The following is a 15,647-nucleotide window of genomic DNA, read 5'->3' on the forward strand; positions in this document are numbered from 1 at the left end:
ACATATGTATATATATATGCAGTTATTCTACATAAAATATGTAAATATAAAGCATACATGCATACATATACATGCACATTGTCTGTATTCATGTGTATTTGTGCGCATATATGTATCACCTGTGGCACAATGGGTGAAGCACTGGACCTTCAATCAGGAAGACCTGCATTCAAATATGACTTCAAACACTTATTGAAGGTATGACCTTGGGCAAGTCATTAAACTTCTTTCCCTTCAGTTTCCTCAACTGTAAAACAGTGTATTCATAGCACTTACTTCACAGGGTTTGAGTAGTCTCAAATGAGACGATATTTGTAGTGTGCTTAAATAAGTTAATACTTCTAAAGTGTTTAGATCAGTGCTTGACACATAGTAGGAACTTAAATGGTTATTTCCTTCCCTCTTCCCTGCCAAGGTCAGGGACCCCACAGTAGCACTAATCTTACAGACCCAGGCCTGTAAGATACAATATAGGCAGATTTATGGCTTCAAAGATAATTTGTATAAACATTAGAATTGCAGGCCGATCCTTAAGCAGTTAATAAGGTAAACTAGATTATTCTGGAATATATCCTTATATATTGCAAGGGTGACAGTAAATGCCACACTTTCATCATACTCCATCATAGTGTCAGGCCCAATAGACCAGGGGTCTGTCCCAGTACTAAAATCAATTCAATAAGCATTGATGAAGCCCCCAATACCTTCATGGTATTAAACTAGATAGTTGGCTAGTTAGCATACTAGAACAAAAATTAAACCATTCCTATCTTTAAGGATCTTATATTCCATTGAGGTGGTCCACATGCATGCAGAAACAAAATACAGACAAGATCAAAACAAGGTAATCTTGCAGGCCTTAGCAGCTAGCGGATTCAGGAAAGGCCCCTTGAAGAGGTGACAGAACGGAACTTCCATGTAAGCTAGGAATTTTACAAGGCGGAGGTAAGGAAAGAGTACAGATTACAGGCAAGGGAGACAATCAATGCAAAGATATGGAGGCAGGAAATGGAATTGCATGTCAAAGGAGCAACAAGTGGATGAATCTGCCTGAAACTCAAGATCATATGAAGGAGAGTAGTATGAAATATTCCTAGAAAGTAGACAAGAAAGCTGTGAGAGAGAGAGAGAGAGAGAGAGAGAGAGAGAAAGAGAGAGACAGAGCGTGTGTGTGTGTGTGTGTGTGTGTGTGTGTGTGTGTGTGTGTGTGTGTGTGTTAAGGGAATCTATCCTTTCAAGGAAAGAAATAGTGCCATATGAAACAGCTGAAGTGTTTGACTATATTTAATAAATTATTACTAATGAATATAATGACAAGTAAATGTATTTCTTAACACATCCCTTTTCATCAAATTCTTTTAAAAAGTATCCATTATCAATAAAGACAATTTACATATTCCTTTGTACAAAATAATGCTACTTTCTAAAATAAATCAGCAAATATCTGACAAATATATTTTGCATGCTTAACTAGTGACACTAGGTGCATATGTATAAATGTGTAGAAATTCAAAACTTCCAGAATATGTTGACTTGCAATAACGTACTGGTATTCCATATGCAAAGGCATATGTGAGAGAAATTGAATGAAATCCAAGTTTTAGTGGCTTTGTATCAGAAAACGATGCCTAGTTTTCCAAATTAATTTAAGTCATGTAAAAAAAAATTCTCCTATTCTCAATACCATGATCAAGTAAAAATTTCATTAGTATGAATAATGATAATATCAATATAGACATTTTAATAGTAATTAATTTATTTTATAATTACCAGAGATTAAACTTTGCCCATTTCTGTAAGCACAGCCTCCTGCTCAAGAGACTTCAAAAGTTCCCTGTTGCCTCCAGGACAAAACAAAATTCCTCCACTTAACATTTAAGCTGCTAATTTGATACCAGACTCCCTTTTCAGGCTGATTCCCCACTCTTCCTTCTCACATATTCTATTCATTCTACAAGTCTTTCAGACAGATTGGCCTCCTTGCTGTACACACTCCATCTGAAGTCCCATATTCCCCAGCTTTCTCATAGGCGCTCCCTAAAGTGCAGAATGCTTCTCATCCCTCTCTTATAAATACCTAGCCCCCTTCACAGTTCAAATCAAACACCACTTCCTTCAAGAGGTCTCTCCTGTTTCTCACACTTTTCTGCCCACATGAATCTTAAATTATATAGGTTGGGTGTATGTGAGTATACACATATATGTATACTCACATACACACATATAAGCACATGCACATGTTCATAGGTATCATACTTTTATCTGTGAACATCTTATATTGCCCAGAATAATGTAAGTTCTTTGAATACAAGTTTAAGTTCATTTTTGTCTTTGAATCCTAAGTGTCTAGTACAGTGCCTGGAGTACAGCAGGTACTTTAAAATTGTTGCCTGAATAATTGAATGTAAGAGTTACTATTTTCTTTTGATTGAATAATTTTTGAGGGTTATAAGAGAAATCAATGAAAAAGCTCTGGGAACAGTTAGTCTACCACCAAATCTTATACCAGACAGCATTCTCATTTATAACTCTAAATGACAAAAGAATTACTATTGAATAAAATCAAGATAACATGGCTGGAGTCAAGAGGGGAACTACTTACTTGGTGAGTCATTTTGTTTTATAAGTCAATAAACATACAGGATCATGGCCATGATGGAAGGTGGAATCTTGGGGGGATAAAACAGTAAAGCTAAAGGAAGATGTTCACATAGCTCCTCCCCAACTTGGCTCTAAATCAGTATTTTAAGTTGAGTTTATGCATTTCCTAATTCCAAACTAGAAGTACAAACTAGATTAAGAGAATGAGATGGGAATTTTTTTTTCATCTACTTGTCCATAGTGTTTTTCGTTCTACAATAAGAAACCAAGCTTTCGTCTTTAATCCGATATCCACTTCACTACAGAAGATTTATTTAGACTGCCTCTTGTTTCATAAAGGCCTCCAAAGTCTGTGGTAATTTTTGACACTTTGTTATAATGTTTCTCTGACCCCCTCCCTCCCTCTAGCCCGCCTCCCCTTCCATACGCCTCCCAGCCTCATTTTCATAGGATACAAAGCATTGGGATAAAATGATGGTTCATTATAGTAGTACAGAGCTCTTATCTTCATCCGGCAAGAGTCATTTCCTTCCAAAGATTGAAATGCAAATGTGAAAATTAATGATAACTACATTATCTGATAGCAGAGATAATACCAATTCACTGTCAGAGTAACACACAGTCATTCTACGATTTCCTCTGCTTCTCACAATATTCTTCTTACTGTCAGACTAGATCTATGGTTAACTATGTTTCATAGGTTTTTGTTAATTTACATCAAATGGCATTTCCCAGATCTTCTATCTACCACATTTTCCCAATCAAAAAGGAAACGAAATCAGAACTGTAATCTCCAAGTCCTTCTTAGCACGAGTGAAGCAAAAAAAAGGGCGCTGTATCATTAGTGTCTGTTTCAATCTCACAGTGGTCTACCAGCCATTCCAATTTTATGCAAAACACTTCCCCCAGCATTTTAGTTTAACTTAAGGCATAAAGCTGAGCAAGTGCTACCATCGGAATTTATTCACAGTGATGAATAACAAGGGAACAACGAAATTTATTTAGAGATTTTCAGCTTACTTTCAGCATAGTGGCAACAAGCGAAGCATGCCTCATACTTTATATAAATTCTAAAAGGTGGTAAAAAAAAAAAAAGATCAAATTTCTACAGACTGAATCATTTTATATACATTTGAAGGACTCATTACTTGATAGAGTCCTGTGGTAACTATACAAATCAGAGATCTCTCTGAAAATTGAATTCTGTACGATAGATTTCATCAGAACAGAAAACTCCTGGCATGAAAACCCCCTCTTTCACAAAAGCAGCCATCTAACTTAAAGAAATCCTAGGAAGTGGCCTGAGTTACATGAGTCAAGTGACAAGTCCATAGTCACCCAGTTAGTGTCAAATGCAGCAAGGAAAATATGACATAATGTCTCTTTACAAAGTGAATAATTACCCAATAATGGATCTTTTTCATGATCAAGACATCCTTAAATCAGCTTTTCTGGGAGAAAGTCAATATTATCGCTGCATACTTTCTGCCCTATTCTTTATTCCAAAGATGCCTACTTTACACAAGGTGCTCTTTGCATGTATGTGGACACAGCGCCTGCTCCATGAAAGCTAAAGTAGAGTCAGTAAGCAAATTGCCACATGAAAGTGTTAACCATGCCATGCAAGAAAAATGAGACCAAACAACCTAACAGGAGGCCAAGGAAAGGTGGGGTGACCTGATTGTTTCCAGTTCTGGGGGAAAAAAGGAAGGGAGGGTCAGAACAGAAAGCAGTGAAGACGGAATTTGAGCTGAAGGAAATATTTAACGGTACAAATCACACACACACAAGCACACACACACTACCTTGCCTTTATTTTCAGTGTTTTAAAGTAAAATACACATGTGATGAGGATAATAATACAGCTAATGTTTATATAGTGTCTGTTATGTTCCAGGCACTAGGCTATGCACTTTATAACCATTATCTCATTTGATCCTCACAACAACCCTGGAAGGTAGATTCTATTATTATGCCTATCTTACAGATGAGGAAACTGAGACAAACAGAGGTCAAATGATTTTTCCAGGATCACACAGTATCTGACTCCAGGCCCTACCTAACATACATATACATATATGTCTACATACATATACATCTGTGCAGATGAGAAAACTGAGGCAGCAATTCAATGGCTTGCCCAGGGTCACAGAGCTAGTAAATATCTCAGGTTGAATTTGAATCTTCCTGACTACAGGCCTGGGGCTCTCTAAGTTCTACACTGATGAAATCATATGTCTGGGGTAAAAAAAAAAAAAAAAAGGCTAAAGACAGAAAGGAGGGGAGAGAGAAACAGAGGTGCATGTATGTGTGCATATATGTGTATGTGTGTATATATGTAATGTGTGTATATGTGTAATAAATGTGCATATATGTGCACATATACATATATGTATGTGTATATATATGTATTCTTCATCTATAGTACAAAAACTTCCTGATAGCAGAAAATTTAAATATCTCTTTTCTGTCTTTGCATCCCTAGTGCTAAGTACAGCTTTTGTCTTTGGATTGATTGCATATATATATATATATATATATATATATACACACACACATAGATACATAGAGCACTGGGTCTGGAATCAGGAAGATCTGAGCTCAAGTCCAGGCTGAGATACTTAACTAGATGTATGACTCTGAGCACAACTTCTTTTTGCCTCAGTTTCCTTATCTGTAAAATGTGAATAATAGTAGCAACTCCCTCCCAGGGTTGTTGTGAGGACCCAAGGAGATATCCGTAAAGTGTTTAGCACAGTGCTGGGCAAATAGCAAGCTAGGCACATGTTAGCTAAAATGAAACACTCTAAAAATCCTCTGAGAGCAAATACTTCTATGACCTTTAGTCTTTCACTTCACTCTTCCACCATAGTCTTTGAATTGTACCACATATCTAGATGCTGTAGTCGATAGAGTTGTAGTCCTGGAACCTGTAAGACCCGAATTAAAATTCAGCCTCAGATACTTAGCTGTGTGATCTTGGAAAAGTCCCTTAACTTGTTTGCCTCAGTTTCTTGTTCTGTAAAATGGGGATAATAAGAGCACCTACCTCCCAGGATTGTTGTAAGAATCAAACAAGGTGAAACTGTAAGTAAAGCATTAACGTGTGCTATGTGCCTGGCACATAGTAGGAGCTGTATGTTAGTTATGATTAGCTATTTATAATATAGGCAGTGAAGGAGAAAGTTTAAAAACTATTTTTAAATGTAGGCTATAGCTTATAAAATCCAAATACTAAGTGAATGAAGTAACTAGAAAGTAGTATTCAAATGGTTGTTCTCAGTAGTAGAGCTAAAAGAGTGAGAGTAGACTAGGTGGCCTAATCCAATCCTCTCTCATTTTAAAAATAAGCAAACTCAGTCCCAGACCATTTTGAGTGACATTCCCAAAGTTACATAGACGTTACTTACTTGGGCCAGGTGGTGCTGTTGCATCCAATAAGATAATGTATGTGGTATCACTTATAAACCATCAAATACTCTATACATGGCAATCATTGCAATCCAAAGACTATTGTTTATAACCTGCTTGCCATTCAGTATATAGAAGTGAGGTTTTATTCATCATGAAGTTATCTATAGAGATATGAACTGCTATAATTATTGTGATGACATCTATCTTTTAATAACCTTTGTATTATCCAAGAATGTCTAGCCTAGAATCTTTGATGTCATTATTTCTCAGTAAATGCCCAACGAATGAAGGATGAATGACTTTCAAATGGTTCCACCATCTTAAAGGAAAATCAGAAAAAGGGAGTAAATGTTTTTAAAAGACAAGTACAAAATATTAGACTTAATGAGAGGATACAATGGAGGAGTGAATCAGTGAAAATGTTCAAGGAATCCTAACGGAAGATGAGCAGGATATATATATATATAGCATCAGTCAGGTCCTATATAATGTAATTTATTAATAATTTTAAGAAGACAAAGGGATACATAACTCAGACTGGGGAATATAAAGTTTATATTAAGCATTCTAGAAAGACAGAACATTAAAGTTAGTTTAGTTACCTTAGAGATCAGAGAGTCTTGAGCTCCTCGTTTTACAGATGGAGATAGTATGGCTCAGCAAGGAGAAATGATTTTCCTAAGATTCTAGTTCTCTATTGTCAGAGTTGGGAGTAGCACACAATTCTACTGAGTTTAATGACCTTTCCATACTGCTTGGTGCATGACCTGGACCTGGAAACTCAGGAAGACCTGAGTTCATATCCTACCTCAGACATTTAACTAGCGATGTGACCTTGGGCAAGTCACTGCCTAGGAGGGAGCTAAGTGGCTTAATGTGTAGAACACAATAGGCCTGGCATCAGGAAGACCCTAGCTCAAATCTAGCCTCAGACACCTACTGGCTAGCTTACTAGTGTCACTCTAAGTAAGTCACATAATCTCCATTTGTCTGTTTCTTCAAATGTAGAATGGGGATAATTACAGCACCCATCTTGAAGGGTCTGTTGTGAGGATCCAAGGAGATAATATTTAAAAAGTGCCTTACACATAGTAGGTTCATTATAAATGCTAATTTCATTCCCTCTTCTCAATATCTAGTTCTGTTTAACACTATAAAATGGTCATAGATTGAAGCTTATTATTAACAAAGTTGGGAGAAAACTCTTGATCCTCTCACCAGAATTCAGTGACCTGTCCACTTTAACATTGCTTTCTCAGTACCCACTTCTAGTTCTACACTGTATAGTGGCTACAAAGACCAAATACAGAGGGGAGTCACAAAGAAGATTAAAGGTTTAAATAGGTCATAACATAAAAGAAATAGTAAAAGACAATTATTTTTCTTGCTAGGAGAAGAAAATGGTAGGTACAATTAAATGAAGTCAAATATATGAAAGATCATTACAGACAACACAGTGACTGTTTTCCGTCACTTATAACTATCAAACAAAAAACTTATTTTGAGAAAAGCAAAGTATAAATGACAATAAAATTTCTTCTTGAGTAACTTTCCTAAACGAGACAAATTTCTATCCATCTGAGAGAGTGATGCTCTGGTACTCTTTCAAATTCCCATATTATTCTGGAATTTATTTTGTTATGACAGCTGATACTGATTGCTTCGGACTCTCTGGACACATCTTAAAAAGCAGAGATTCTAAAACACTCAGAAGCCTGTCTTAAAACAATGGCATGCCTACACAACAAATTAAATCCTGGAAAAATATAACACAATTAAGCTTTTACTCTCAGGGATAAGTTAGTACTGGTTTCAAAACTATATATTTAGTACTACAAAAAGAACATATCATTTATTGCTATTAGGCACACTGTTACTATATACATAGACCCACAACCACAACCATACATCCCTCCAAAGACAAAGTTCTACGTCAAGATTCACTGACTCCATGGTAAAACATGTAACTATGCACAGGAATATACACAATTCTTACATCTCAAATATTGAAAAAAATGTTAAAAGCTAGCCTGTTTCTTCTTTTATTAACAGTCTGCAGATATTAATGCTATTGGACAGGTAATTCAGCAGGGATGTCTTACTAAAAGGAGAATTTATTTAAAAAAAAAAAAACGATTCTAATGAAATAATGGTGCTTGACCCAATACCTACTACACAGAGATACCAATACATCTCACTGGGATATAATGATTTCATTGTCTCAGAAGTGCAAATATTCAGTTCCAGATACTGCTGCTCACCTACCTGTGGAGAACATACGACTAATTTTAGAATGTCCAAGAGAAGGAACTTCTTGATATACTGATTTGTGCTTTTCTACCTATCTATTCATCTATCCACAATTCATTTTCACGTTAAGTTGTGTACTACCACCACCATTCATGTGCAACAATAAGGATAAAATAAACATTTACATAAACACTTCCATCTGTTTAATTAAGATCTCATTGACTAAAGATGCATTTCCTTGAAAATAAAAGTGCAGAAACTCTGATATGGAAGAAATGTATCAATATTTGTGTATTTCTATGATATTAAATATGTGTTATACACAGTTCATTTTATACCAAATAGTAATAATGAAGAACAATGAAAGTTAATGAAATTTTTCTTTGAAAAATACAAAGCAGCCTAAAAAAGGACAGAGGTAAATTTTGCAAAAATGTCTTCTTTTCTCTTGCCCGTACTATAGTAATAGAAGCATTGTGAAATGAGGACTTCTTAGAGAATAAACATGCCAGAAAAGATTTCTGTGCTCTTTCAAAACCTCAAAAATGGGCTTACCCCACTTTAAATGTACTACATTTTATTCCCAAATCTTGCCTTTGCATAATGCTGCAGTGTACGGAATATAAACATGTGTGTATATCATTAACAATGACATCATAATGATCAGATATACTGCATCTTCATTTTTGTTTGCATTATATTTTCCAGCTGCTGGTTTCAGAAAATTACCCCTAGAGTTCCTCTCTTCTTCATGCACAGCATACAGTAATTTGCAAAGTCATGCAAGGATGAAAATGTGATTGAAATATAGAATATTTCCTAATGAAAAATAGTGCTGCATTATGAATTATTGTTAAAATAATTTCAAAACACGGTCCCTAAACCTTTTTACACAATAGTCTCTATTTATAAATGTTGCTACAACTGGAATATTCTGGGTCACACTCAGTTTTTCTCCATATTATTATTTTGATTTGGTCTTTAAAAAAATAAATTTGGAATTTTTCAGCTAACTTATAATGTTGTTGCCTGAGTTGCTTTGAACACTGTGTTCATGACCTTATTAGATATTTTTCTATGAAACCTAGGACTTACTGATGGAAATTAAAATTGGTGCTACAAAAATCTCTCCAAATCTACAAACCTAAAGCTATCTTCCTTGTGTCTTTCAGCTCCCAAGATAATGTCCAGGGCATATCTAATGATTTAGATAATTCCAAAGTGATCAGCATAGTTCTTAAAATATCTGTGAAATTATTCGGTTTATGCATTGTTCAATACCTACACAGTCTATATTTCAACGTGCTTTTACCAGAGGAAGGAGAATTTTCATCTCATGACAACTGCAACAACAAAAAATTGCTACAAAACTTCGAGCTGATATACAAATAATCTTGAATATATAGCATTAAAGTGAAAGGCACAAATCCAGAGCCAGACTCCATAATAAATATTGTCTGTTTAATTCCCTACCCTAAACAGCACGTACTTAAAGAAGAATTTTTCATTGGGATGAAAAGTTTGAGGGGTATCCTTACTTATTAACATCTGATACAGTTATATTTACTTATCATCTCCATATGTTTAAATATGTATATCTATATATGGGCATATATACATATGTATATAAATACACACATATACACACATATATACATATAAGAGAGGGAAAGAGAGTAATAGAGACAGGAGAGAAAGAGAGAGAGAGAGAGAGAGAGAGAGGAGAGAGAGAGGACACGAAGGGAGGGAGGGATCTTCTGAATTTCAAAGCCACGTTCTTGTATTGTAAATCTTCTCTCCTACCTGGTCCATCCCAGTCATCTGTCTCAGAACTGAGCTGCCCTGGTTTTTCTGACTGTGTGTCCCCATCTGATTCTGTTGTCTCCTGGATCCCTTCTTCATCACCTAAAAGAGCACCAACACAAATATAGATAAAGAAATTAACAAAACTCTACATGATTTTTTTCAGCTGCAGGTTTTTTTTTTTATGTTACATACACCTCCACCATACAAATGTTTAAGCATTATCACTTTTGATTCTTGGTCCTATTTTTTTATAAAAATAGTCAAGAACAACCAGTAAGGAATATAAAATCATTACTGAAAAGATTATTCAAATTTTCAAAGCAAATTTCTGCAGAGTTATTAAAAGTATTTATAAAAATGGAAATTCAAAAGATAGTTTTGGTAAATGAAACATCAATTTTTATCCTTTTGATGGATTTTAAATTTAAAAGTAATGTTTATGGGACACTTTATGGAAAGCACTGGAACTTTTCCAATACCATTGAGAAAATGAAAAGAAGTGATGTCAACATGGTAACATATTTTACATACTTTTATTTGAATTTAAATTACTCTGAAACAGTCCCAGAATTTTGGAAGGAAAAAGAAGATATTTAGACTTTTGTACAAGATTTAATGCTCATATCTCCATTAAAATAAGATTAATGTCACAATTAAATTATTAATCTATGAGATCAATATGAGTTCTCATATTAACATAATTATGAGTTCCCAACATTTTGCTAAATTTTGAAATTATTTCTTGATAAAATAAAGTTATGCCTTGTTCCTAAGGTTTACTTTCTTCTTTTCTGTTCTATTTTACCCAAAAATAAATGTTATTTCTGTCATTCATAAAGAGATATAAATTTGCAATATTAACATATTGTCAAATATGAATTATTAGCTAGCAGTGCCTTGCTTTAAGTGAAATCTACGAAAATAGTTATAATTGTGACTACAAATATTCCATTAAAAAGCCTTCAATTAAAGGAAAAAAATAACTAAACATAGACATGAGAAAAAATAAGAAAAGAAACAACTCAAGAGAAAAGAATAGAGAAAGAAAACATGAAATACTGCTCAAAACTTATAATGGTAGCAAATAGTGACAGTTTAAAACATAATAAGACTATTTAAATAAACATTTAAAGAAAAGGAAAATAAGACTATTTAAAGCATCTTCTTCCTATCAGGCTATACCAATGTATTTGAGACTTTAGAATACACAAAATACACCTAAAATTGTGTACGATTGTGATGATTGTATTTAGTTTCTATTAGAATTAGAAATTTATATTAGAATATTTTTATTACAAATGAAGCAAAGGAGGCATTAATTAATCATTTCTTTTATGAAGGAAAGGTATATAATGGAAAAACCAAGATGTAGACCTGTCAAGCTCAGTTTTCTACAGGATAAAGCACTTTAAAAATGTTGTCCTATGAAATTCCATAGGGCTAAGAAAAAAATGGAAATAAAATCAAGATTATTTACCACTTGATACAAATCTTATATTACCCCAAGACCTTGAATTTTCAAATCCATCAGTACGTACACCAATCAATCTCACTGAAGTTTTCTCACTTATCTCCCCTGATATTCCAGTTTGGCATTCCAGTTTAATTCTCCATTATCCTTGACAATTAAATTCTCTGTTCCTTTTTCCCTGTTACCACTCATGCCTTGACAAAGTCTAACTGTGGGTTACCTACATTCCTACTCACATGTTGCTGAAAGAAAGCTATCATGAAACCATAAATTTATGTTCTCTAATCCCAACTGAATTCTTATTGCAGCAAGACTACCGTTTCACTCTCTGTTGAGTGATCCTCTACCCCACTCTCTGCAAAGGCTGTTCCTTAACCCTCCCACAGCATCTCTTCACCCCAGTATTTCAGAATTAGGTATTTGCTTCATGTTTACTGAACAGCCAACAATAACAACACCAAAGCTATGTTCTTAGAGCTCCCACTTGTCCCCTGATCATAACACAGTCCCTTGACATAATCTGTCATTCTCTCCACTTTCATTATTGGTGGCCCTTCACCTTAACAAGATGTATCCCTTGATTTCATCCTCTCCAATCTTCTTCATTTAATGGTACCTATCAAGATCATTCCCTCTTGGAAACTTCCGATGCTCCTTTTCTTCTTTGCTGCCTGCAAACATATCCAAATCTATCTTTACAAAAAAAAAATCCCACTAGATCCTAGCATCCCTGCTATCATCCACTCTATATTTTTCCCCCTTTTTCAACCAAACTCTTTGAGAAAGTCATCTAGATGTGATTCCTTCACTTCCCCTTCCAAACTCTTCTAAACCTTCTGGAAGATGGTTTCTGATCTATCGTTCAACTGATAGTTCTCTCTACAAAGATCAGAATGATTTGTAATTGCCCTAATTAACAATGCCTTCTCAATCCTCATGCTTGACCTCTATGCACCATTTTACATAATTGACTACTGTCTTTTGGATACTTTCTTCTCTCTGAGTTTCTATGGCATTGCTTCCCTCCTTTTTGTCTGATCACTCATCTGCAGTCTCCTTCATTTGTTCATTCATGTCAAGCCTACTAACTCCTTATGTGTATCAACATTCTGTCCATTCATGTATTACTGTCCTGCTCCTCTTTTCTATATGTTCTTTGATTTTACAACCTTACTTTCCTCATATTCAATCACCAAATGCCTATTCAACATTTTCAACTGGATGTCTCCCAAACACCACAAACTCAACACATTCAAAACAGAAATAATTTTCATTCTCATCTTCTGAACTTCTCTTTTACTCTGATGTCACCACCACACTTTCCAGCCATCCAAGTGCACAATCTCAGTGCTACCTCTGACTCTCCACCACCCCATATACTAAATCATTTGCCAAGTTTTATTGGCTATTTTTTTAAAATCACCAAATACATTTTACATATTGCCCCTTCACCATTCAAATATCTACCACCTGAGTTCAGGCTTTTACCACTTCTCAGCTAAACTACTGCATTTGATCTTCCTTACCTTAGGCTTTTACCCATACCAATCCATCTTCCACACAGCCACCAAAGGGATTTTTCCAAATAGCAGGTCTGACCATTTCCCTCTTAACAAACTCCAATGGCTGCCTTTAGAACTTATCGGTTGAACTTTTAGGTTCAACTACAAATTACTCTATTAGACATTAAAATCTCTTTACAGCCAGCCACCATTCCTACTTTTCCAATATTCTTCCATATCATGAACTCTACTTCATGAACTCTGTGATCTATCCATATTGGCCTATTTATGGTTCCTTACATATGATGCTCTATTTCCTATCTCCATGCATGGCTCTCTCTCTTATCTATACTACATTCCCTCTCACTTCCACTTTTTTGAATTCCTGACTTCCTTTAGGACTCAGCTCAAATGTCACTATCTATACAGTATTTCCTGATCCACCCCAATGCTAGTGCATTCTTTCCTAAAATTCAATAGATTCATTTTGTATATATTATGCATTGATTTACTATAATATACCTATTTGTATATAGTTTGCATATGTATCAGTAAACACCCCAACATACATTAGGGGGCCTGCTATCACAGGTTCTTAGATCTGCATTCATAAAAGGCAACTTTTAAGGGCTTAACAATCACTTTAATCAAGCACATATATCATTCATCTAATTCAGGGGAGTCAGCACCCTGAACTTCAAAGAAAATATAGAGAAATCAAAAAGTCAACAGACATGGCTACCTCTGCCTGAATTCAACAGACAATTGGACCCCAACTTTCTGATCATAACTACCAGAGAGGGCAGTGCAACATCTGGGTTCTCAAAGCCAGGGGGTTCCTTAGTGGCTTCCCAGAGTCCTCATCTGGCACTCAAACCTTCTTGCAAAAACTAAGCCCCAAAGTAAAACCTCACCCTCAGAGTATTTATACCTTTTTTAGAGCTAGAGGGTATAATCCTCTGATCCAGTGCCTCAACAGAAAAAACAAAAGGTACTTAGGACCCTCCTACAAAACAACTCCCTTAATCAAGCTTCCCACAATGGACAGGTCCATGGATGGGCGGGAAAGATCGTTTTCAATCACATTATTCGATCAGAGGCTCTTTTAGTAAAACAAAAATAGGAAAAGATCCTAATTTGACTGCCATCACAGTATAGACTTATGAGTGCATGTTGTCTCTCCCATCAGACTATAAGCCTGTATAGGATATGAACTGTTATGCTTCTTTCATTGCATCCCCAACATATATAGCACAAATATCAGCTCATAATAGTTCATAGATGCTTGTTGATTGACTGAGAGGCCAAAATGGCTTTAGTCTTTGGCTCCTGTTCTGTTTCAGCATCTCAGAGAAATATACTATCTTCCTAAAAATCAGAATCTACCAGTGTGAACTTTGTTTCTTCTAGATGTAACAGGGTCTCATACTCTGGAATTATTCAATCAAAGGTTAGATCCAGTGTGTTATGAAGAGGAATTCTTATCTAGGTATGGTATTTCACAATATGGCCTATGAGGTTCTGTCCTATTCCGTGAATCTATAATTCTGCAAAAATGATCATAATAACACATGGATTACTTACCTTATAGGTACATAGAGACCCTCATCACTTCATGCCTGAAGGATAGTTAGCATTAGCCTATTTGTTGATCTCTCCACCTCAAGGTTTTTTCCAATTCAATCTAATTTGCTATCAACTGCCAGTCATCTTCCTAAAGCACAGATCTGAGCATGTAATCCTCACCCTCAATATACTCCAATGGCTCCCTATTACCTCCAGAATCAAATATAACATCTTCTGTCTTCTAAACCTTCTTATAACTTAGCCCCTTCCTCTCTTTCTAATCTTTTCATACTTTACCCCTCTTCCTTTACTCTATGAACTAATGAACAGTTGGATAGTATCTCATAATAATAGTTAACAATTCTATACTGTTGGAAGTTTGAAGTACATTAAATAAATGATGTAGACCCTTGTGCCTTTTCACTGATTCTCTCTTATGCATGGAATTTTTTTCCCTCTTCACCTCTGCCTCCTGGTTTCTATCAAGACTCAGCTCAAATCCTACCTTTTGCAAGATGCCTTTCCTCTTCTCCCCTATTTCTAGTGCCTTCCCTCTGAGATTACCTCCTATTTAAACTTCATATGTCCTATTTATATGCACTGGATTCTTTTGCATGTGAATTCCCCATTAGAATTTGAGCTCTTTGAGGAGAAGGACTCTTTTCCCTGTATATTCAGTGCTATGGACAGTGACTGGGCAAATAGTATGCACTTAATAAATGCTTATTGACTGACCAACCTTAGTGTCATACCAGTCCTGTTTCCCAAACTCCTCATTTATTTCCTCTGTCAGTCTAGATGGTATGGAATCCTTTCCAATAATAAAATTGCCTCTAGTTCTGCTGAAAAAAGTTTTCACTCTAATGGTCTTCATAATGCAATACTTGCTTTGGTCCTGGGATTAACTCTGACACCTGCCTATCTATCAATCTATCTATCTATCTATCTATCTATCTATCTATCTATCTATCTATCTATCTATCTGTCTGTCTGTCTGTCTGTCTGTCTGTCTGTCTGTCTATCTACCTATCTATCTA

The 15,647-nt window shown here is 35.4% G+C and overlaps 1 protein-coding gene across 2 annotated transcripts in view; it reads right to left on the minus strand.

The window, feature by feature from the left end:
- Positions 1 to 15,647, minus strand: part of ZFPM2 (zinc finger protein, FOG family member 2) — a 568,693-nt gene that overhangs the window by 409,027 nt on the left and 144,019 nt on the right. For both annotated transcript variants that reach the window (XM_072603297.1, XM_072603296.1), the window contains one exon: positions 10,069 to 10,170. In XM_072603297.1, the coding sequence (XP_072459398.1) occupies positions 10,069 to 10,170 (102 nt within the window). The remainder of the gene's footprint in view (positions 1 to 10,068; positions 10,171 to 15,647) is intronic.

The sequence above is a fragment of the Notamacropus eugenii genome, chromosome 4, assembly GCF_028372415.1.
Source record: "Notamacropus eugenii isolate mMacEug1 chromosome 4, mMacEug1.pri_v2, whole genome shotgun sequence".
NCBI classification, from domain to species: Eukaryota; Metazoa; Chordata; class Mammalia; order Diprotodontia; family Macropodidae; genus Notamacropus; species Notamacropus eugenii.